General features: G+C 41.0%; 1 protein-coding gene across 1 annotated transcript in view; it reads right to left on the bottom strand.

Moving 5' to 3' along the window:
- Positions 1-3,006: 3,006 nt before the first annotated feature.
- SNTN (sentan, cilia apical structure protein) overlaps positions 3,007-24,425 on the bottom strand; it is a 36,479-nt gene continuing 15,060 nt past the window's right edge. The window contains exon 4 of the mRNA XM_086939083.1: positions 3,007-3,258. Coding sequence (XP_086795209.1) covers positions 3,100-3,258 — 159 coding nt within the window. The 3' untranslated portion in view covers positions 3,007-3,099. The remainder of the gene's footprint in view (positions 3,259-24,425) is intronic.

The raw sequence follows: 24,425 nt of genomic DNA, 5'->3' as shown, positions 1-24,425 counted from the left end.
CTGTCCTGAAATCCTCTTCCATGTATTGTTTTCATGCCCATAACCTGTATGACCTTTAACTGCAACTGCTTGGTTCACACAGCACGTTTAGAACACCCCAGGGCATAGCATACCCTAGTGAATGGGGCGCTTCCTTCTTCTATACTACTTGTAGGCCTTGCCCTGATACCAGCTTGGCTTAATCTTATGTGTCTCTTGCGGGTGAGATATGACCTTACTATTGCCTAGTGAGTTGCAGGTGGTGAGTTAAATGTTTGCAGTGTTCGTGGTTTATAAATCCATCCTTTTAATGGTGATGAAGTGGATTCGACAATTGGCCTTGCCATGGGGGATACAATACTGGGTGGTGCCATAGCTTCTTCCTCATACATCAAGCTGCAGTCTCCTTTGTGTTCTCATGTGACTTCTGTATAAAAGAACAATTCTTTGGGGCACATGCATCAAGCCACAGAATCGGCCCGTTTGTGAATGGAAAAAGGCCTTTTCCTATGCATGCAAGTTTTGGCATTCGCAATTTAGATAATTGCAATATTTGCGATTACGTTAAATTTTGAATGCATTTAGCGAATCGCAATTTGCGCTGCTGCCTAATGCTGATGCATGTAGCCTTTCCTAAATATGAACTGTGCATTTAGGAAACGCTAATTACCATCAACTTCAAGTTGATGGTAATATGTGCATGCTTTGAAAAATGCTCAAAAATGCATAGCACTTAAGGCATGTGTGTGCTTTACATATGCACATTTAGATTTTTTTGTGGGGTGCTTTAGGGGGGCCTTAGGCTCCCGGGTACCCTTGGATTTGCATTCGCTATTTGCGATTTCCAATTTGGTAATCACAATTAGCAAATGCAATATTATTCATTTCTAAGAGGAATGTATGAAGTCACATTACGTAATAGCTATCTGCAATTTCCTAATCGCTGTTAGGTAATGTCAAGGAATCACAATTTGTTTTGCAATTCCTACATGCATAACATTTTGCGATTCCCAAATAGCGAATCAGTAAAATTAGCTATTTAGGAATCTTAAAACGCAAGCTTGATGCATGTGCCTCTAAGTCTTAAACCAATCTTGCATAGTTTCTTACAAATGTTTGAATATCATGCATGGTTGTTCTACAATATCATAGGAATCCCTGTCATTCATTAATGACAAAGATATTCCTATCACATTATAGAACAAGCATGCATGATATTTAAACAATTGGAAGAAGTTAGGCATAATTGGCAACATTACCAAACTAGTATCAATTACTTGCAGGTGTTACATAGAACTCCAATTCCTATAAGCCATTTAATCTGTATTTCATAAGGAAGACCTGGATTCTTTGTTTACCATCTGTTGTGTATGTTGAATGGGGGTTTATAGCCTCTCCTCATCATTTGCCTTCTGGGACTATGGTTGTTGGATCTGTTTTTATTTGTGTGCCTAATGCAAAAAAAAAACAATCTCACAATAACAATCACATTTTCTTTCTTCCATTTTGTATGTGACATCTTAATGTATCATGTGATAATTGTTGCTGTTGTTTATCACTGTAATAAAAAAATTGTGGACTTTACACTGAAAGACTGCGATTTTCCTTGTCGCATTGAACACAATGTATCTAATAAAGAACAAAACCTAGCGCCCCAGACCTAAAAGACACTATGTATCAAGTCATGTCACCGGTAAGAACTTGCGAACATCTGAATCTAATATAGTAGAATTGTGAGAGAACGTTCAAATGTATTCTGTAGTCAAATGTTTCTTCTTGCTCGTTTCCCATTGGTGGATACCCTCAGCATCATATATTGGTGGATCAATGTATGAAATCCTTTGTCTAAATTTCTGTAAAAAGAGCTGTTTATTCTGCTTGTGAGCTCTCACCTTTTCCCTTTCTTAGAAGTCAAATCTATGCTGGATTTTCTGAAGAAGTTTACTGAGATCTTCTTGGATTTTATGATATATATGCCTTTTTGTTTAATTGATGGATGGTCCAGTTTATGTATTTCTGTACTTATATTATTCGAATAAAGTTTTAAACTTAAGCCCTCATCTGTCATTTTTATTGAGAATATTCACAGCTTCACTCTAATGTATGAGATTTAATGAAGATAGGTCTATCTGGGAGCACCAAAGTCCTCTAGGGACTACACCACTCCAGATCCAAGAAGTTGTCACTAATTTGGGAAGTAAATGAGACACAGGTTTGCGCTCTGACAGGTGACCCACAGAGCAAAACTGGTAAATGGTTTTAGGGGGCCTTGCAACTAGGGTTGGATGTGGTTTGTTGGAGGACCCTCCCTGAGTCGTGTCAGCTTCTTTCCTCTTTCCTCTCTCTTCTTATTTCTTTATTCATTCTTTCCTCTTTTCTTTTTGCACCAGGGTTAAACCAGGGCTTCCTTATCGCCTCAGTGCTGCACTGGGTATTATGCACACGCTGTTTGTTTTTCTGCATACCTTGACAGATTTCCCTTTTGGTGGTCTCAGAACAGAGGAACTGTTTGCCAAACAACTCATCAGTGTTTCAAAGATACTCCTTAGAAAACATTTCCCACACAACATCCGGAAACGTTTGTTTCTGCTGTCTGCTTTATGTGTCTAATTTGTTTGTGCTTATTTTGACTTGCCAGTTGTGTAATGGCTCTCACCAGCACAGCGTACATTTTCTCTACGCTTACTAGGTCAGCAGTGTGCTACATGAGAAGGATTTCCTGGTTAGATCATTCCCATTTAAAGCCTCTTGCAATACGAGACCAATGAGTTCAATTTCGAAACCTTGAGAATCGCATTTAGAGAATAACAATATTAAGTAAGATTTCTAAAGTATTGCAAGCTGGCAATGGAGATACATCGTACATATGACTTTGTAATTCATAAACTGCGAATCCGTATTGTTGCCAATTATGAATCACAATTGTGTTGGTAAATCGAGACCACAAATTTGATAATATACTCAGGAAGTGCAATATACTTCTTATAAATTAGTCAGTTTTACATACTAGAAGAAATTCTCTTCTGTTGTGTGACAGATCTCAATGTATATTTTCCGGAATGCAGTAAATTACAGGATATTTTACACATAAACATATACGCATGTAATGTCTGCATGAACTTATTTAGTATTTTTCACTTTTTTAAGATCAAAAAACAGATCAGATAAAAGAGTAAAACTTAGTAAAAGGATCATAAAATCTTCAAAATCTATCTTGTTGTCTTTGTCTTCTTTGAGGTTTGCCATTAACTCCTTGTATTTGGGTTTTTCCTCTTGCCCCTGTGAAAATAGGAACGCTATTATTAATTTTTTTTCATGTATTCAATTTTTGTTTTTGTTTCCTTCATAGCTCACATTTGTCAACCTATTTCTGTTTGACTACTTATTTAAATATAAACTGAAAGTTAAATTATTTGACCTTCTAAGTAAACAACAGATCACGTGACAGAAATAAACATTCTGCTAAAATGATGTCTCCTAAAAATCTTTACTATCACTAATGACAATTTAACAAGTAAACACACCAAACAAGGGTTTTAAAACTGCTCTAATTGATAAATGGGCTCCGAATTCAGTCATTTACTCGAAGTTCATTTGAAAGAAACATTATCATATTTCGTTATAGAAGTAACATCTTTGAATATTACATTTTAGTCTGTAATAAATGACATCCACGGCTGGCATAAACCACTTTCTCTACCATCATACAACAGTTCAATATCTGTACACCCGGGCCTGTATTATACAATGATTGCGCTGCCCCAGTAGGCGCCATAGTACATCTTTCCATGCCTCCAAGCAAATGAGGAAACACCCTCTCATAGCAGCACTGGTGCTACATGAGCAGCAGTGCTATCATTAATACAGAAGGAGCTGCATAACCATTTGCAGATTCATCTGTTAACCCCTTAAGCGCTGCCGTCGGCCAACGTTACCTCCCCAGTGCTGCCGTCGGCCATTGGCCGACGGCATTCCACCCGCGCACAAAAACGCCCGCACCGCGGCGGAATTACCGCCGCGGTTAACGAGTTAAACCACAGTGCCTTGGGGGAATACAAAGTGGAGGAATAGGCCATTACAGTCCTTGGGAACTATGCCCCAGGTATCTATTTTAGGGGATGTATGACTACCCCACAATTGTGTGTTGTTTTGTTGCTAAAACCAGATTGTGTAGCCACAATTGTATGGGCACAATTTTCCTTGATCACATTTCGCGGTGGCCATTTGGCCCTCATCAGTCTATCCGTTATCTTGTAACATAGCTAGTGTACCAGGTGTATCATCAACCTATGTATCATATATAGCAGAAATGTCCTTTTTAAAAGTGGTATTGGTAATACGTGATGGTCCAATGGGGAGGAGTTTTGTTTTATATAAAGCTAGTCAGCATACTTGTATAAGGAATGTTTCAGTTGGATATATATAAGCTGTTGTAAGTGGGCTAGGGAGAACTGCTAATGAAGGACTGTGACAGATGTCATGCGATGTCCACCCATACATCTTCCACCTTTGAAATTTCAATATGATCTCACCTATAAAATCTAATCAAAGTCTGTTGATGATTTCATATTACAGAGTTCCACAATATAATCTCTAGAATAATCAGCCCTTTTTCATCCAACTGCGGCATCCCTACGGGACATTCCTAACTAACTAGCACATGGGATAAACTGAGCTGGCACTCTCTCCTCATTAAAATAATTCTGGGATATCCTCTCTTCCCCATGGCATCTCTATCAGTCACAAAAGACATCTACAGCTGCAATGAAAATGCTAAGTCATTCAGGGGTAGTTGGTGTGATGCCCATTGATACTTCATTATGTCTGGAATAACACTAACCTCATTATACACTACACTGCATATCGCCACCAACAATATCCATTAAGTGCACCCATCTTATAACAGGGTAGAAAGTACTGCTTTGAGTTCAGCAAGTCAACTAGCAATGAAAATTAGGATATTTATAAACTTAATTAGGGCAATGCTTGCATCTAGTTTTTTCTAGCCAGCTAAAAAATTGAAAACATCCTTCTTAAAACTGGCAAGCTCAGGCACCGAATTTCTTTCCATACGAAAGATGAAGCCCAGGTATTGGGGGACCTCACTAGTGGCACAGATGGACACATCACACCAGCTGAAGGACACCACTCAAGTAAAGGGAGAGCACAGCTTCCAATTAATCTTAAAGGCAGAGTAGAAGCTCAAAATACCTCCAAATGTCTCCCCACAGAAATGTTTGAATCAGCCTTGTACAGATGAAGCTCATCTACGAATAAAGATACACTGCCTTTTCTGAATCCCCTAAACTGAGCATCCAAGTAACCCAGCAGGTCTGTGTCTACAGTGTACAATGTACAGAGTAGCGGGGCAAAGGATAACCTTGACTTGTTCCACTTTTCAAATCAAGTGCTGGGACAACGCCCCATCATAGGAAGCCCATTCCCAAACCAGTATTCTTGACAACTAAGAACATAAATGGCCTTTCAATGGTATTGAAAGAAAGAATCCCTGCTGATTCCGCAAGCCTGTAAGTATCTTCCAGATACCAGGGTAAATGACATAAATAAGCCTTGTGGATCTATGAAGCATAAAAGAGAATTGATGAAGATGGACAGCAGATTCCATGGCCTCGTACAGACAGTTTGCCTGAATGTTGGTGAGGAGTTTCAATTTTATGTTAAGCAGAGATATATATATTTATGAGCCACAGTGAACAAATGGTTTCCTGGTCTTATGTATTACTAATACTGTAGCCATTTGAATTGCATCTGGTGAGTAAGTGTATTGTCTTGGAAGCATAAACAGACTAAAAATGGGTTTAACAAACCTGCTGGCAGTCCTCTTATACAACTTGGCCAAGAGGCCACTGAGATCGAGGATAATCCAGTTTGCCAGTTATATGGCCAATCTCACAGATGTCTCACTAACATATCAAATAGCATGCCTTGGCAGCACCATGTACTCTTTACAAACCCCTTATAACCACAAAACCATGCTATAATTTAGAATAGGGGAGTCCGAAAATCATCTATCTTAATGGTCACCTCTTCCAATTTGCCAACCCTCTGAATAACAATTATCCTCTTTGCCAATATCTTGGAGATAGTTTAACCCTGAAGCAATGCCTTTTAAGCCACCAAAAGTGTAGTGTCTAGAATAAGTGACCCCAGATCTTTCCTAAAAAGAATGATTAGTCGGGTCACCTCCTGCTTACCACCTGCTCACCTCTAATTCCTCCATGTGAAGTAGTAAATGGCCAAAAGGATGCACGTAGTATGCATGTTAATCTGTCTTTCCTGATTATCTATGTGGTATCTATCTATCTGGTTACTCATTGTTGAGTAAGTGAAGTGTAATTGGAATGAGCCTCAGATATTAACAAAATGTGGGACTGATCTCAATCAGGTATGTTCCACAAAATGACTGATGACTGCCCAATGTGGTAAAAATAGATGAATTTATTAGGAAACCGTTTCCTGTTACACATATTGAGGATACTGTTTGTGGTTATGAGTGATAAAGGCAATGGACACATGCTTTCATAATTGTTGTATGATTACTATTCACGATTCTGGAGTAGCTTGTCTTTAACTGCTTTGGTAAGTGGCTATTCCTCCATTCCACGAGTGGGAATGTTTTTTTGGGAAACTGTATCTAAATTACCTGTCAATGAATGTGCATCTCTCTGTATGTGTCCTTTGGGTAGTGGGGATTGATTTAAGCTAAATGACAGGAGTTGCCAGATTGTGAGTTGGTCTTATTTGGGGCCATGGTATAGCTTAGTGCAATGCAAAAGAGAACTTGTCTGGTAGGGTGTGTGACGCAGAGGCAGAGCATGAGCAGGCTTAAAGTGATATTAACTACGAGAGGGTATAAATTAGTTCAATTTGTGTCTTGGGCATTGCTAATTGATGCTTATGTTGTACCAGGAGTCAGATACCTGAAAATGCTGTTCTGAGACATGTGGTCCTATGTGATTTCTCCATAGGAGAATATGTTAAAAGATTCAACTTTATATGGCTTAAAGTGGTTGGTGGGAATCCAGTCTCCCATGTGGCTAAATCAATAGGGTTAAAAAGATGTTTCTGCACACTCTCTCTCCTGTTGTATTTGGTATGTCCGGTTGTAGGGAAATCCCATCTCTAGTCTTCTAGGTGTTCTTTAGATAGAAGTGTGGCTCACTGGTTAGAGCAGGCAGACCCTGAAGCAGAGGTCAGACCCGGGACCAGGGTTCAATTCCCGACGCGGCAGGGTCTTGAGCTCAAATGTCCATGGACTCGATAATTCTCGCTTCGGTGCCTGACCTAATCATGGGTTCACACTCTGCAACTCTGGGCATTAAGCTTGCTTAATCTCCACAACGGCCCCCCCGCGGCGGGATGCCTGGTTTTCACCTTGGAGATGCCCTGTAGGGGCTATCTCACAGGGAAAAGCCAGGACGGGTTCCCAAGGCAAGCGCGGAGATACCCCTTCGGGGGTCGAATCTGGCGCTATATAATAATATAATAATAATAATAATAAAGTATTGTCACCAAGATACCCTTCTGAGTATGATGAGTTAAGGTGCTTTTTTAAATTGTAGTCTTACTCTCTGGGGGAAAATGGCCCTCTCTGAAGGGTAACCCCAAACATTTTGCGTTTCTCCTCTTTTTTGGACCTATGATCACTTTAGCAGTGCTAAAGTGCATGTGCTCTCCCCTCTAAACATGGTAACATTGGCTCGGACCCAATTGGCATATTTAATGTACTTATAAGTCTCTAGTAAAGTGCACTACATGTGCCAGTGCCTGTAAATGAAATGATACTAGTAGGTCTGGAGCACTGATTAAACCACCCACTTAAGAAGCCCCTTACCCATGTCCCAGGATTGCCACTGCAGAGCCTATGTGTGCAGTTTACATTGCCATGTTGACTTGGCATGTAAAACCCTTTGCCAAGCCTTACACTCCTATGGGAGAACATGCCTCACTACTGTGAGGCATACCCTCCGATAGGTTAACATTGGGGATTCTTTGTTAGATCTAACACGTGTAATTCCCAATTGGAAAGAGGTAGGGCTGTCCTATTAAATACCTATGGACTTGTAATGATAACGTCTCTTTAATGGTAAAGTCAAATGTATCATTGCAATTTTAACAATGCCACTTTTAGAAAGATTTCTATGAAGTAAGATGCACTCCTTTCCTTATCTTTAATTTTCAATTTTACTTTGTCTCAAAATAGATGCGTGCGTGTCGTGAACTATCCCAGTCAGATACTTAAAGTCATCCAAAAGGCACGTCCTTTTCGCGCCACCCCGTCGCACTGCTTAAAGTAAGGGATTGTCCCCTAATCATTTAGCCAATATATCATTCTCCATGTTAAACAGTTAATACATTATTCATCCAAACATTTAATGTAATCACTCGAAGACACTCAAGACCACTGCGAGGACAGTGCACTTCTCATAGGTATTTTATTACGTAATATTCAACTGCCTGAAGCGTGCCCATCCGGGCTTCAACTTAAGCATGTAGGTAAATAGTTCATACTCCAGAACCGCACACAATTCCACCCAATGCATTTCGGTCTCTTCACTGAAAAAGACAGGGACAGACATCTAAAAGCAGTGCAAGAGGGTGCCGCGAAAAATGCATGCCTTTTGGATCACTTTTATAAAGATGGCATTTATCTGCTCTTTACCCTGTGTGCCTGCGGCCTGTCTCCTATACATGTCTGTGGTGGGTTACAGTTGCACTTTGTGTATTCTCCCTAGACAGTCATAAACAAGGGGAGTTTAGATGTGACTGTGTGGCCATCCACATGCTGATGGGCCATCTTGGGTAAGATGGGAGGGAGGAGTTGACACACCTTAATAGTCTATGCTCTGTCCTCACTCAAAGGGCTGCATACACCCTGGTAGTGAATCTGGACCAAGAGCAGGAAGAAAGGACCTGTAGGCACCTCAAAGTCCCTTCATTGAAGTCAAACCCACTTCAAAGGCACAACTGGTATACGTACTGGACCTCTGACCCTACCAATTCAGTTCACTTCTGGACCTGAACACAACTTGCCAAGAAACAGAACTGTTGTGCTAAGGACTGCCACTCTGCTAGGCAGCTGCTCTGGAACACTGCTGCCTTGCTGTGTTGCCCTGTTGCCTGCTGCTCTGTCTGACTGGACCTTCATCACTTGACACAGAGTGACTCCAAGGGTTAGCCAGCTAGCCTCCTGTTCTTTAAATACTCAGGGGCATCAAAGTCGTTAACCGTGTTCTTGTGCCTGGTCCATTGGAAGTGGATCCAGGTCTTGCTCTAGTGGAACCGAAGATTCTTCTCCTGCATCAGGCAGAATCAAAGCATTGACGCTGTTGCAGGAACAGGACCGTTGCATCGCACTTGGAACCAGTGCATCACCATCGGAACCGACGCATTGGAACTACCGCATTGCCACCTCTGCAGGAGAGACTATCAACAAATTCCCTCAGGGAGAAACCAGGGGTATATTATTACTCAGAACCAGTGAATAGCGGAACCAGTGCTTCATCTTCGGGACCAGCGTATTGCCATTATTGCATTGAGAAAATCAACAAATCTCCTCGGCTGCCGGATCTACACCAATGCATCGGTAGGCTGAACCCAGCATTTCATATTTGCGACCAGGTTTAAGGATTTGCTCAGCAGGCCCTGTGTGGGTCTTGTATCCGACCCATGCTTCATCACAGTCAGCCTGAGCTCTTGACTTTGTCCCAGTCCAACATGACTAGATCACCCCCACAGACACTTATTGCTTCTAAGCGCAAGTTTCACTTTTATTCTTAGCAAATTCATATCTTGACTTATACTTACTAGATTCTTGTTGTTTTGGTCTTATTTTTAAAATAAAATATCAATCTATTGTTCTAAACTGGTGTGGTCTTTTTGTGGTGTTTTTACTGTGTTAGTGTTTGGAGTGATGCACAAATACCTTAAACATTGTCTCTTAAGTTAAGCCTGCCTGGTCTGTGGCAAGCTCCCAGAGAGTGAGCACAGGTTGATTTATGGTGGGTATCTGACTTACCCTGACTAGGATTGTGGTTCCTGCTTGGACAGGGGGTATACCTCTGCCAACCAGAAACCCAATTTCTAACACTCTCCATATGTCCCACTGCAAAATATAAATCTTTAGGATAACAATGATGATAGGTCAGCCATTGATGTGACCACTATTGCGAGTTACATTTTGGATGGTACAGCAAACATGAGTCTATCTTTGTGATCCCTATTATCTGAAAGAGTAAGCTTCAGGATCTACCACACACTTCTCATGGATCACAGGAAAGAGTGTCAAGGTCTTCAACCTGTACAATGATCAATTACTGTACTGCAGGGGTTCCAGGTGGTGGGTGAACAGTTGCTGGCCATACTTCTCCTGCCATGGAGGGTTGGTGCATTATTTTTTTTGGTCTCTCAGACAACCAGATGCAGTGTCAGTTAGCTGCTTTATTTAATATATGAAAATAGGATTGTTGTATTACAAGAGATTGAGGGAAACTCATGTTTGCATAATCCATTGTGATACCACAGTGGTACTAACACTGATTTTGATACATAGAGGTCTGCAATTTTGTCTGGAATGTGATGCATGCAGGCAATCATTTTATTGTTCACGTGTCTAAGGGCCTTTTGGAAAGTAAAAAAGAACTTAAGATGACAGGCATGCATCAAATAAACCAATGAGAATGGATACACCTCTGTTCACAATAACCAGCAGGTCCATGGAGATGAAATGGTATGTGCTAGCTACATCCTCTGGTCCGCTATAGGGGTGAAAGGGGGAAGCAGTGGTGCTGTGGGACCCAGTCCGTCTCCTTTGTCAAATAAGAAAAGTACTCTGCATATGGTAGGCATCTCTATTAGGGTTGGGAAGGGTCGAGAAACACTTATTGGTGTTTTTCAAATGTCTCAACTTGTCAGTCAAAGTGTCCAATGAAGTGTCCAAGTCAAAATGGCTATGTTGTTCCTTTAGGGTCACCAACCAAGAGAGTAAAGAAAATCTCAATGTTGAATCTCTTACTGGTCAGAGGGCAAAGGGGATAGGAAAGGCAGTTGCCTGCCCTATACTAGTTCTCTGTTTCACTATGTATTTGAACATGTATATGCATGTTATTATAAATGAGGAATGTGATATACACTGTACCCCGTACAAAGCCTCGAGATCTTTGCGCTCGAACAATGAGCGACTGGCAAATGTCCCCAAGTTCAGGAGGGTACGTACTGGAGGCCGTCGCTTCTCCGTAAAGGCAGCTACACGCTGGAATTCGCTCCCCCGCAGTGTGCGGTTGGAACCCTGCTACTTGCGTTTTCGCAAGCAGCTCAAAACTCTGCTTTTCCCTAAATAAGTTTTTTCTCCCCTCTTGGCCAACTTCAAGCTCTCACAGCGCGGGGACGCCTCCGGGTCACCAGGCGCTTTACAAATCTTTAAATAAATAAATAAATAAACACTGGGAAAATGTTTAAGCTCATATGTCCAAGGTAAATGAAATCAGTTTATGTAAGTTTATAGAAGTAAAGTTTGTCGAAAACAATGTGGGTTTGCTAGTTCTATATTCTTTGCTGCTATCCCGAAAGGCGAACCATTGCTTGATGAAGTGCCACCTTTAGCAAAAGCTCGTCAGCGGGTGACAAACATTGTGTGGTTTATGACCTCAGGCACCAGTGTTAATTCAAAAACATATGTGTGTTTCCCCTGTGAAAACACGCCAATTGGTTTGAATTAGCGCGAAATAGAAGTCAACTTCACTGAGCAGAAATAGTAAGAAATACTACCCCAGCTTCCCTAATTTATAACAAAAAAACTATTGTTTAACTGTAATTTGAACTATGTATCTTTTTTCCAAACTTCATTTCAACAGTGAATTAGAAAGTCAAGTCTATAATAAACACAGGTGTAAATTATTCAGTGGAGGTGCAAAGAGTAACACGCCTACCTTCTGTTCATTGTGTCTGAAATGTTCAGTGTCTTCCAATGGATCTAGTATCTGAATTTATTTAATGTACTGCTTTCTAATTTCCTTGGCCCACAAGTTCCTAATAGATGCAACTAGCAAAATGTGAAATGCTACCAGTAAACAAAGCCAATCAAATATATATATTTCGACAAATGTTAACGTGCAACATTTGATCCACAGTTAAGTATTTTATTAGAGTCACACAAAACTCCCTTGAAAATAGAAAGAAATTATACTCCTGCACATCAACAGAAAATTATTTTACTAACTCTAGTGTTTTTTCTCCCGAAAAATTGACATATTTAAACGCAAAAAAATAATATTTATATATATATATATATATATATATATATATATATATATATATATATATATATATATATATATATATATATATATATATATATATATGTATATGTATATATACATCCAAAGTTTGCACTGAGGCGAGGACACTTCCTACAGCAGGATGCTTAAAAGGCATTTATTTGTCAATAAGATCCTAACGCGTTTCAGAGCTGGGAGGCTTCTTCCTCAGAGGAAAAACTGTTGTCAGCTGAACTGCTTGCGAGCACTATCACACATGCATTATTTATACCTGTTTAGGCTTACAAGTGACGTAATGCATGCTGGTGACTGTAGTCTTTAAACCATCAGGCGTAGTCTTACCCCAGTGGGTTTCAGTCTGACAAGCACTGATCTTAATTCAAAAACTTCTCCACAATGGGCCTCCAACCAGGAAAGTCGGTAGTATAATCCCATGCTGTGCCATCCATGTAATTTGAAATTTTTCGAGTCTCTGCCCCCAAGCTGCAAAATACCGTAGTGGCATGTCCTCTGCGGCCAGGCTGCTGCACAATATCCCATCCAAAGTTTGCCCTGGATCGAGGGCACTACCGACAGAAGGATGCTTCAAAGGCATTTATTTAACTAAATCCAGCGTTCACAGTTGGATGTCTATAAGATCCTAACGCGTTTCAGAGCCAGGGAGCTCCTTCGTCAGAGGAACAACTGCTTTCAGCTGAACTGTTTGCGAGCACCATCACACATGCGTTATTTATACATGTTTAGGCTTACAAGTGACGTAATGCGAATTGCATGCTGGTGACTCTAGTTTTTAAACCATCAAGCGTAGTCTTACCCCAGTGGGTTTCCGTCCGGCAAGCACTGATCTTATTCTTCTCCACAGTGGGCCAGTCCAAAGATCAGGGCTTGATCCATCACCGTTTTTTAGCTCACTGCACCATCCCAGCTCAGAACTTGGCTATATGCAAATTAGTCTGACCTTGACCCAGTGCATCATGGGAACAGGGCAGACCAAACTACCAAGCCAATTCTTATACTGGGAAGGAAACATGCTTCCGAGGACCGGTTTCTGGCATTTCAGCCGTCTTCGGCCCGGCTTGCTTGAATCCTGATGGTGCAATGAGCAAGGGACTCACCATCAAGCGTAGTCTTACCCCAGTGGGTTTCCGTCCGACAAGCACTGATCTTAATTCTTCTCCACAGTGGGCCTCCAACCAGGAAAGTTGGTAAGTATAATCCCATGCTGTTCCATGCATGCGTCGTGACATTTTTAGAGTCTCTGGCCCATTGCTACATAATACCGTAGTGGCGTGTCCTCTGTGGCTAGGCATCCAACTGTGAATGCCTGATTCCGTTAAATAAATGCCTTTTAAGCATCCTGCTGTCTGAAGTGTCCTCTGACAGCAGAAAAAGTTCAAGTTGCATGTATGGCACAGCATGGGATTATATTTACCGACCATGTTATGTTGTGCAGATTTGTAGAGCACATCTAGGAGGATACAGGTGACCATACTACAGTAAAAGTTTTTGCTTACTTGAATTATTACATTAATACCAAAATTGAAAAGCATGTAATGTAAAGGAAAATGTAAATATAATCAGATCTCATGAACTGATGTTTGGAGAACAAAAGCTGAATTTCTAATTTATATTCAAAACTGACATTTCAGTGACAAATCATGCAGCGTTGAGGAAATATTACTAATTATATTACCTTGGCGCCAGGAACATTGCAGCTATGGTAACATTTTAAACAAAAATATGAAAAACACCAGTTATAGTTGGCTCAGGTAACTATAAATTGTTCCCTCACCATTAACTGTTTATGACATCACATACTACAATGCTCATGACGGCCCACATACTGCTCCATTTATTTGCACACTCTGCTAAGACCAAAACCACATCCAGATTCCAGGACATGGCATTTATTCTGGCAAAGCGGGAAATCATTAGTAGCTGGAAGAAACCGGGGGCCCCTGATATCCTCAGATAGAAAAGTGAGATGGAGAAGAGAGCGGGTTGCGAGAGCAGGGACCTGCTTCGGATTGCACAGCGGGGAGTGGGCAAGCCGGAGAGAGCCCAGGCAATGGAAGGGATGGTGGCAGACTCAACAAGAATGGGCAGGGACTCGGAGGCTTCAACACCAGAGAGACTCCATCACGCAGAGCATCCCCAGGGATCAGATTATGGCGGGATACCCCAATAGAGAAGATAGAATGGGAGCGATTCATGGCATCGACACACACGGGTGCCGAAGGAGGTCACAACGGAAGGTTCTGGCGATCATCACTGTCCCCGCCCGGAGTACCAGGGAGCATACTAATCAAACTGAACAATTCTCAAGGGGAGACAGCAGCGGGGGAGGGGGGTGGGGGTAGTTGTGGTTGATTCCTTATTGTTGGGGGCGAGGGAGGGGGGTATATCCAATGTACTCAGTACATAGATGTGGGGAAATACTGTGATCTTACAAGTTGCTATGTACAGATGGGGCACGATGAGGGTACTGACAACAACAGCACGTCACAAGTGTTATATTGCCCACTCACAACCAATGTATACTGCTACCTTAAAGGAGTTAGATGTAAGCTACATAAAAGGCAATAAAGTTTGTTTAAAAAATAAATACAATGCTCATGACCTATTCTATGACATAATTGATAACAACACTTTCGACAACTAAAGCAATAACTTTGATGAAACCACTGTGCATGGCGAGAGTGCAGGTTATAGTTTCTTGAGTTAACTGTACCTGGTGAATTTCAGTGTTTTTTAGGTTAAAATATTACGTTTGAACTGAAATTTGTACCTTACTATATACTATAATGTCACTTTGACCTATATTTTCGAGGTCCCAGCAGCTAAACAGTGCTGCCAGAGTGCTCACTTCCTTTTGTGCTTTGTCGCTTTTCTTTTACATTTTAATATACTATTCTGACATGGCTGAATGTCATGTTACAGCAGTAAATTAAAAATGGTTGGCAAGTGTTATAGTGTTATAGGGTATACTCCTGGACAAGTCACTAAACACACATCAAAATGTATGCATGCACATTGGTGGCCAGCTCAGAACAGGTTTTCTTTAATAGAAAGCGCATTGCAAGATTGCTGGGCCATACATGGGATGCTGCTGATAAGAGGCTAGATCTCTTAATACATATCTAAACCAATTATGAGATATCTTGAGTAACATACAAATAAACAAGCTCCAATCACATGGTAAACTGTCATAAAAAATAGTATGTGAGAAAATGTAGTTACTCTATCGTAAATGTACTAATTTATATCATATGAAATGTTATAAAAATGTTATGATTTGAAAATATTTTACACGTTAGTACTTTGAAAATGCAATAAAATGCCATACTTAGATGTGATCTTCTAATCCAAAAAATCACAATAATTTGAGTGCGTATAAGCTGAAAGAATTGTAGAATATTGATTTTTCTTCTAGGAAATGTATATTTCTATTAAACAGATTTGACGGCAGGCCTGCTTTATTCTCCATTCTGTACTACCTTACACTTGTGAACAAATTTAATAAACTTACAATGAGAAGCAAAATGTTGTCTTACTGGAAGAGTTCTCACGTGCTTACAAGGACTATTTGCAAATAAGTCAATACTTTGGGAACATTTGCTATGGGTGCCTACTGCTAAAGAATCATTGTTTGGAAATTTACGTATACCGGATGATCTGACAAAGTATGTGCTTTGCACCACTTCTTTCTATAATATGTGTCTTCTTCATTGTCTCACGGCAATCATCCTACCTCAACTGACCAATGGACTGAGTGGTCTGACACGATGAGGTGGCCAAAGGTGTCACCAACTAAACTAAATGATTATAATATACATATACATTGATCTGAAGGAGCGAGTCATAGCCAGGTGATAAAACTTAATTTTCCTAACCAGACACTGCCTTTGAGAACTTTTGAAACTTCTAAGTGCTTTCCTTTCTGATTGACACATAAGCTGTGTGTGCCATTCATGGACTTTTTCTCAATGGGACACTGCCCATGAGCTGTTATGACGCATATCCTTGCTGAACTTTCAGAGTTTTTTGTCACCTTATGACTTGACCAGCATGCTTTAGATTCTAAATATTCATTAATTATGTACTATTCTTTAAATATCTTTGATGAATTTTACCTTTATCAAAATCATAGATTATGAGTTTTGTCATGACTAGTCTCCTAAATTTGATTGTGCATACCAATTTATTGATTATTGACAGGGAAGGACCAGTATAGAGAGATTCCTAAACATCCGGTTCTAATGTTATGGTTCTGTACTGTCTAACTAAACAATTGTTTTGAATTATCTTAGTCCAACTAAATTTCTTTAGAAGATTCGGACTAGCAGTGATAATTCTTTATTTATATAGTCTGACATTGAGTGTTATATATGTGAATCTAATTATCAATTTGTGAATCAGGTTTCCAATTCCTGATCCTCACGGCATATCCAAAGCTAGTCCTCCTATATCCAACTCCTGAGTGGCACAATACAAGATTCATCGGAGGATCAAGTGAGTATCAGAAGAAATTAAACATATGATGAGAGTGGAGAAAACAAATGGCCCAACATTTTAGCTGCAACAATAATCTGGTAGCACATTGGATGGCTTTATCCACTGATGTTAGGATATTGAGAGATAGTTACTGAGATCTCTGTCAAGATCCCTGTTTAGAAACTGAGCATTCCCTCCCAATTGCCATGGAGCGCAGATGATTTGAAGCAGTGGTTTGAGTTTCAATAGGGTTGCATGTCACAAATGCTTAAGCTTAGATTGTGGTATTTTGAAATGGCTGTGTGATGTTATGCGAAGTGGTTAAAGTACATTTGATTGATGCGCTTTGTGCAAAGAAGGTGAAGTTGTTTAAGGGTTCGACGTGTACTAAGATCCTGAGATATACACCTACGGTGGTCTTAGTGTGGCATACGCTCAGTAAGTTGTCTGCTGAGTTTCAAAGGTGCTGTTCATGAGACGTCATCAGCAGTACCACTGAGAGAAGAAGGGTAATATCTTTGTGAGATTGAGGGCTGCAGTTGTTACAATTCTCAGTGCACAGGGAGTAATTGCATCAGCCTGAGCGAGATCGTCCTGGTCGAGGTTTCACTTGAAGTGCATGTTAAAGTAGATTAGATCATTGGATCTGGCTAGAGTTCTTGTGTGAAAGGGTCTATCATTTATTTAGAGGAGCAGGCAGAGGTTATTGAAATAGCTTGCATTGTGTGAAAATTTTTGCATGAAAGGAGTATGTTCTTGAGGGATTGTAAAGGAGGAGTAGCCACTGTGAAGAGTGAGATTAATGTCATAACGGTGCAGCGCTGGGATTGGTCAGGCTGTGCAATGCCACGCAGTGATAGGTTGACTACTTCATACTGTACCGCGCTGGTATTGGTTTTGAAAGCTAAATAGTGAAGTGTATGATAAAAGGATTTGTGGGGAATCATTTGTGAAAGACAAAATTTAATTGAAAAAAAATGTCAATCCTGAAGAATTTGAAAAGCTTGATGCATTGAGATGTGCTTGTACCTATCAAAGGAGGAGTACCAATACCACCTGAGGGTATACCAGCATTGTATATGTGATAAGAAAGAGGTTATCATACATGTACATGGCTTGAAAATTGGATAAAATACACTGAGAATGATGGTCTATTAGCCTTTCCACAATATGAAACATTTAATGTTGGAATTCTTGGAAATTTGAGGAGACAATTGTATGAGATTAAACCACCTCCTAGACCCATGCAATTTGAAGCACTTAGTGAATGAAATCATGTAGCGTGTCAAAAAGGAAAATAGAACTATCAGAGAAGGTACAACAATACCCCGAATAGATAAGTTGAGGCCAGATGGGATGCACAACAAAAAGCTTGGAGAATTGACATAGCAGAAGGAACTAGAATGTATCCTGTACTTGTTTCAGAGAAAGGTGGAGGGAAGCAAAAGGAAAATAAAAAACACTGTGAAGCGACGAAAACACTAGCTCGTACTGGGGAAGGTGATGGTGAATTTGATGACGAATTACTAAATGAATTATTGCTAAATCGTCCACCACCTTATAATGAGAGTCAGCCTCCAAATTTGACAAACTCAGTTCTTGGAAAAATTCCTGATGCACCTACTGTACCGATAGATCCAGTTCCACATATGGTTTTCATACCTGCGGGAGGAAATACCGAAATGCCAAACGCTATTAACCACACTGTTCATAATGCACCAGAGGCAGTAACCGTTCCACTACCCATAGGTAATGTAGTCCCTTTATACCACTCTATCAGTGGAGGAAGTCAGGTACACACTTTAGTTGTCCCTACTGGGATAAATGGTAACAACCTCTACTCCTGTTGACTTGAGATTGAGGCAGAAACCATTGGTCCCAACTCCAGCTGATGTTTCTAAGGGAACGACTCCTGGTTCAATTGTACATTTCACATGACTTAATTCCTCCACAGGGAGTTTGTGGCAAGCAAAACCTTTCTACCTACCTGAGAATGATGTGGAAACTCCATGGGTAACTCAGAGCACCACGAGAAATAATCTCCACATGGGAACACCAGAATCTGAGGTGTCTCTTTTACATTCAACACCTATTGCAGGGAAGGAGGATTGTCATGGGGATATGTTTCTGAATACGTAAAAGAAAAACATATCCTGCTTCTCAAGAAATTGATGATTGGCTTAGAGGTATTGACAATTTTGCAAATGGACAAGATGCAGGAAATAATGGAGGACACACCTTGGGACTAAATACAATTAGATTCTTTGATGTACGTGACTCAAGGTAGATTTGGAGGAATGATTATACTGACAGTAAGCCCAGCCCTTAATATTTCTTTACCAGGATGCTGAATTACTGTTCATCTGCAAAGATATTACCAGACATGTTCGGAGGCACCCATGAATAATTGTGTGAATTGGCCCATAAATACAGAGTGGACCTACAAGGATCAAAAACATTACAGCAACCCTACAGAGTCAATTTCAGTGATAAAGATATTGAAAACATGAGACTATCAGGAATGAGATTGCAAATTAAGGAGTTATTTATTTGCTGTTCTTAGGCAATGAGGAGAGTTAGAACAATAGGAAGGCCGATGGGCGAAGAAAAAGAATGCAAAGAGAGTCATGATGCAGATGCTCCCAGCTATGGAAGGTGATGGGGGTAAGGAAATAAGGATGGTCCCTAAGAGAAAAGTGTATGGAGGAGGATACGTACACATTCCTTGGACTAGGCCAGACGTATTGTCTTTTACAAGTGAATTTCCAAAATTGACACAATATTCAGTTGAATGGTACAAACAGATCAAGCGGTTTGCTGAAGGACTTGGGATTTTTTTTTTACATTGTCCCAAGTGACCTGTGGACACAGTGTCAAATTGCTGTTGATTGACCCAAAATGGAACCAGCTAGACATCCTCGTACAGGTGCACCATTCGCTGAGGTGATGAAGAAATATAATCAGGTCATCACCTATTTGAAAGGGAAAATTTCCCCTAAGGATTGGGTGAAAATAGATCGGCCAACCCAATAATTGAAGGAGACAGTGCATGCCTACTATGAGAAATTCTTATAGGCTTCAAGCAGTGTAGTGGAATGGAAAATGTGGCTGAGGAAGATATGGGTGATTTTGTTCATCAATTAGTAAATGGATTGAGACCTGAGATTACCAACATTCAGCAGCATTTGATTTGTTGGCAAGGGAAGCCTGTGGATGAAATCCTTAGCTATGCTAAATATTGTGGCTATGACATTGAAATGAAGCACAAGAGGCTTAAGGAAAATTGATTTTTACAAAAATGAAGGCTGTTCAGAAGAACCCGAATGTATCATGTATTGATCACATGCCTGCTATGCAGGGAAGTTATCAGCAGAACCCCGTAATGTGAGGGGTGGGTGGAGTTCATCAACCTGGGTATGCAGCCATAAGGTAGAGGTCAACCTATTTCAATTGAAGCCTTGAAAAAGTCAAATCAATGTCACATTTGTGGCAAGTTAGGGCACTGGAAGCGCAAATGTTGAATTAATCCATTTAATCCGGGAATTGGAGGACAAATTCTGAATTTTGGACATGAACAATCGCAGGAAAATGGCATGACACAGACCCAACAGAGTTACAGATAGATAAATTAATCTCAGAATGTACCACAAACCCTGATGCCCCAAATGAATGGACAAGTTCAAAAGTAGCAATCAAATCATGAGTATGCATAATGTGAACTAAATTTGTCTAAGAAATATTCTCTGATTCAAATAGATAATGCAAACTCAGGTCCTACTTTACAATCCTTCAGGTGCCTGAGGGGGGAGGAGGAATGTGCGTTAGGTGCATCCTTAGAGTTAAACCAGAGTGGTCCCTATGTGGAAGGCATAGTAAATGGGACTTCCTTCTCATTTCTTATTGACACTGGTGCTACCTGTTCTACTGTAAGATCAGTAAAAGTTCCAAACCTACCCCTCTCAAGAGAAAGAATGGAAGTTGTAATAGTGGTGAACAAACAAATGTCAAATCCATTTACCAAAACCTGTGCCTGTAAAAATAGATTTCTTAGAAGATCTACACAGATTTGTTGTGTGCGCTTTAAGTCCAGTCCATCTCCTGGGACAAGATTTGCTATGCAAACTCAACTGTTCAATCTATTGTACTCCAAAGGGAATTGAATTCCATACTATTGTTGATAGAACTCAGAACCCGAAAGACTGTTCCCTTGCTAATTCAAGATGACTTACCTCTGGAATTGAGAGATACTGGGTTAGAATTGCATCCTTGGCGTGGTATCGCCAGACTTTTTGCCTCTACCTCTTGTATTTTTGACCGTGTGCTGGATTTTGTTTTTGCTGGCTTAGATGATTTGGGCACTTTGCCGCTGCTAATCAGTGTGAAAGTGAAAATGCTACCTGTGTAAATTGTGATTATGATTGGATTTCCATGATTGGCATATTTAGTTTACTTGTAAGTCTCCAGTAAAGTGCACTGAGTGTGTCAGGGCCTGTAAATTAAATGCTATTAGTGGGCTTGCAGCACTGGCTTTGCCACCCACATGAGTAGCCCTGTAAATCAGTCTCAGACCTACCAATGTAGTGTCTGAGCACACAGTTTTTGACTGCCATGTTGACCTGGCAAGTGAACCTACTTGCCAGGCCCCAACCTTCCCTTTTTGTACATATAAGTCACTCTCGGGAAGGCCCAATATACCCACATGGGCAGGGTGCAGTGTATGGGAAAGGTAGGACATGTACTGGTGTGTGTTACATGTCCTAATAGTGAAATATTGTGTATTTTATTTTTCACTGTTGAAAGGCTGGTGGTCCCATAGGCTATCATTGCAGCAGCACTGTAACACTTTAGAATGTGTAACTTTCAATTGGGAACAGCTAGAGATTTGGAGTTTAGACTCTCTGAACTCAGAATTTAATAACACATATTTTAGTAATGATGGTTTTACATTGTGTGTTTGAAAATGCCACATTTAGAAAGTGGGCATTTTCTTGTTTAACCATCCTGTGTGCCTCTGCCTGTTTGTGTATTCACTAGCTCGTTTTGGAGTGGCAAAAGCTGGGGATGTGCATTTGATCGAGACAGTCACAAGGGGGTTGAGGTATGTCCTGCCTTGCCTTGGTGACTCAGCCAGGCTGAATGGGACTGATCTGCATTCAGAGTGGTGGGATGAGTTTTCACTAGCACCTGAATAGGCTGTGTCTCCTTTGCGCAATGCTGTCTCCACCTCCTGTAGTGAAGCTGGACCAGGAAGATCAGAACTGTTTTTTACTGAGCTCATAGAGGCTTGCAACAAAGTGAAAATGGGGTTGATATATTGGACCTGAAACCTCAAAACTTTAGATTACTTCTGGACTAAGAGGACCCTGCCAAGAAAAAGAGCTAAAGAGCTGTCAGGAGGAGTACTGCCCCTTTGCTGTGAGTGCTTTGCTGGGTGGGTCTGCAGTTGCTGCTTCTGTCTGTGGGCAGTGGAAAGGGCTGGACTTTCCCCTTGCTGTTGTATCCTGCTTAAGAAGATTCTCCAAGGGCTTAAAGTAGATATTACCTCCTGTTCTGAAGTCTCATGGACATAAAGACTTCACCTGCACCTTGCTAAACAGCACCTGGAGTCCTCTGCTGAACTCCTGATTGCCAAAGAGTGCCAATTCCAGTTCCTGGGAGCTTCGAATCATGTTGGTCATGCTGCAAACTAAGAAAAACAACACAGATGTAGTCAGCCCCGCTGCCAGTGATGCCTCGACCTGCACCAAGGCCGTGGGCAACCCTTGTGAAGTGCACAAAAGCACCGCCCTGCCTGCTCTGCTGCTTCAACTCCCGCAGGCGCCTGCAAGTTATCGATCTCTCCGATTACATCGCTCGATACCGACGCTGGCTGCTGCCAGCACTTCCAACTTCAAACTAACCGACATGAGTGACTTCCCGAACTCAACAATGCACTGCTGAATGAACCAACGCCTCACTGCCAACACAGCCTCATCTCCCCAGCCAGCATGGACTCAACACCTCACCTCCTCGCAGACTCGATAGCTCGCATCCCCTGCGGTTGCAAGGAGCTGGCCTTGCCTTGGTCATTGATGTCTCACCTCCACAATGCTGTGCACTGTCTTTTGACTTTGTTTTCCAAGGTACTGTTGTTTGGGGGTCCATGTGATTTCGTGGCTGGCCCGTTCACCTCACGGTCAGCGCCATACTTTGGATCATTGCCTGACACAATGTTGTAATAGCCCCTGTTGGAGGTATATGTTTCTGTGAGCTGTATTTTTGCAGTAATCCTTTTAAAAGTCATATTTTGAACTGTGTGGTTGGATTTGTGTGGTTTTGGTCTTGTTTGGTTTAGATAAAGATACCTTATTTTTCTAAACTGGTGTTGTGTCCATTTGTACTGGATTCACTGTGTTACTGTGTGTCTAGGTGCGAATACTTTACACATTGCCTGTGTGATAAGCCTGTCTGCTCATGCCAAGCTACCAATGGGGTGAGCAGGTGTTACCTAAAATGTGTAACTTTCTTATCCTGACTAGAAGCAGGGATCCCTACTCGGACAAGGTGCACACTTCGGATGACTAGAGACCCACTTTCTAACATACTGTTTCACCAGAAGTCTGGGACTCTACAGGAAAAGATATTGGGTTGATCAAAAGAGTTGATTCACTGACGATCACTGTGAAGCCCAAAGCTGAATTTCCATGAATTCCACAATATAATTTGAGTCCAGGAACCATTGCACAGATTACTCCCTTGATTAACTTGCTGATTAAGCAAGGAATCCTTAAAGAAATAATGGGAAGTCCATGCAACTCTCCTATTATGGGTTTACAGAAGCCTAATGCTAAATACTGTATTGTTCAGGATTTGCCCTGGATTAATCATATTGTATATTCGAGTGGTTAGATTAAAACTTAATCTCAACCCTTGATCTGAATAAGGGCCATATGTATCATCAACCTGATTTCCGATTCTCAAATAGCGATTTTTAAGAAATCGCTATTTGAGAATCGCAAATAGGTATGTATGTACAAAATCTCATTTTTTTCCGATTTCTTAAAATTCCTTAATTTCGATTAACAAGTTGCGAATCGCAATAAAGGAATACTTTCCCATTCATTTCCATGGGCCAGGAGGCCCATAGGAATGAATGGGAAGCTATTCTCAATTTGCGATTCGCAATTTGCTAATCGCAAATTGAGAATAATTTCAAGGGTGCAGGGGTGTCCAAAGGACACCCTGTTGCACCCCTGAAATATGCATGGGTGCACATGTGGCGCACATACATGCCCTAAGGGCATGTATGTGCGTCACATGGCACTTTGAAAAATGCAAAAATTTGCATTTTTCAAGGAATTCGCAACTTACCACCAACTAGAAGTTGGTAGTAATTTGCAATTCCTTAAGGACATTTTCCAAATGTTTTTTGCTTCATACATTGTGTTAGAACTGGGGGTCTCTAGTTGGCAGAGGTAGGTACCACTGTCCAAATAGGGACCCTTGCTTCTAGTCAGGGTAGGGAGGAAACCCTCTGAGATAACCCCTGCTCACTCTCCAGGTAGCTTGGCACGAGCAGTCAAGGCTAATCAGAAGGCAATGTGTAAAGTATTTGTACCAACGCTCACAGTAAAACAGTGAAAACACTACAAACTGACTCCACAACAGTTTAGAAAA

The sequence above is a fragment of the Lissotriton vulgaris genome, chromosome 9, assembly GCF_964263255.1.
Source record: "Lissotriton vulgaris chromosome 9, aLisVul1.2, whole genome shotgun sequence".
Classification (NCBI taxonomy): Eukaryota; Metazoa; Chordata; class Amphibia; order Caudata; family Salamandridae; genus Lissotriton; species Lissotriton vulgaris.
The sequence above is the reverse complement of the archived record's forward strand: the minus strand, read 5'-3'. Positions and strand labels throughout refer to the sequence as shown.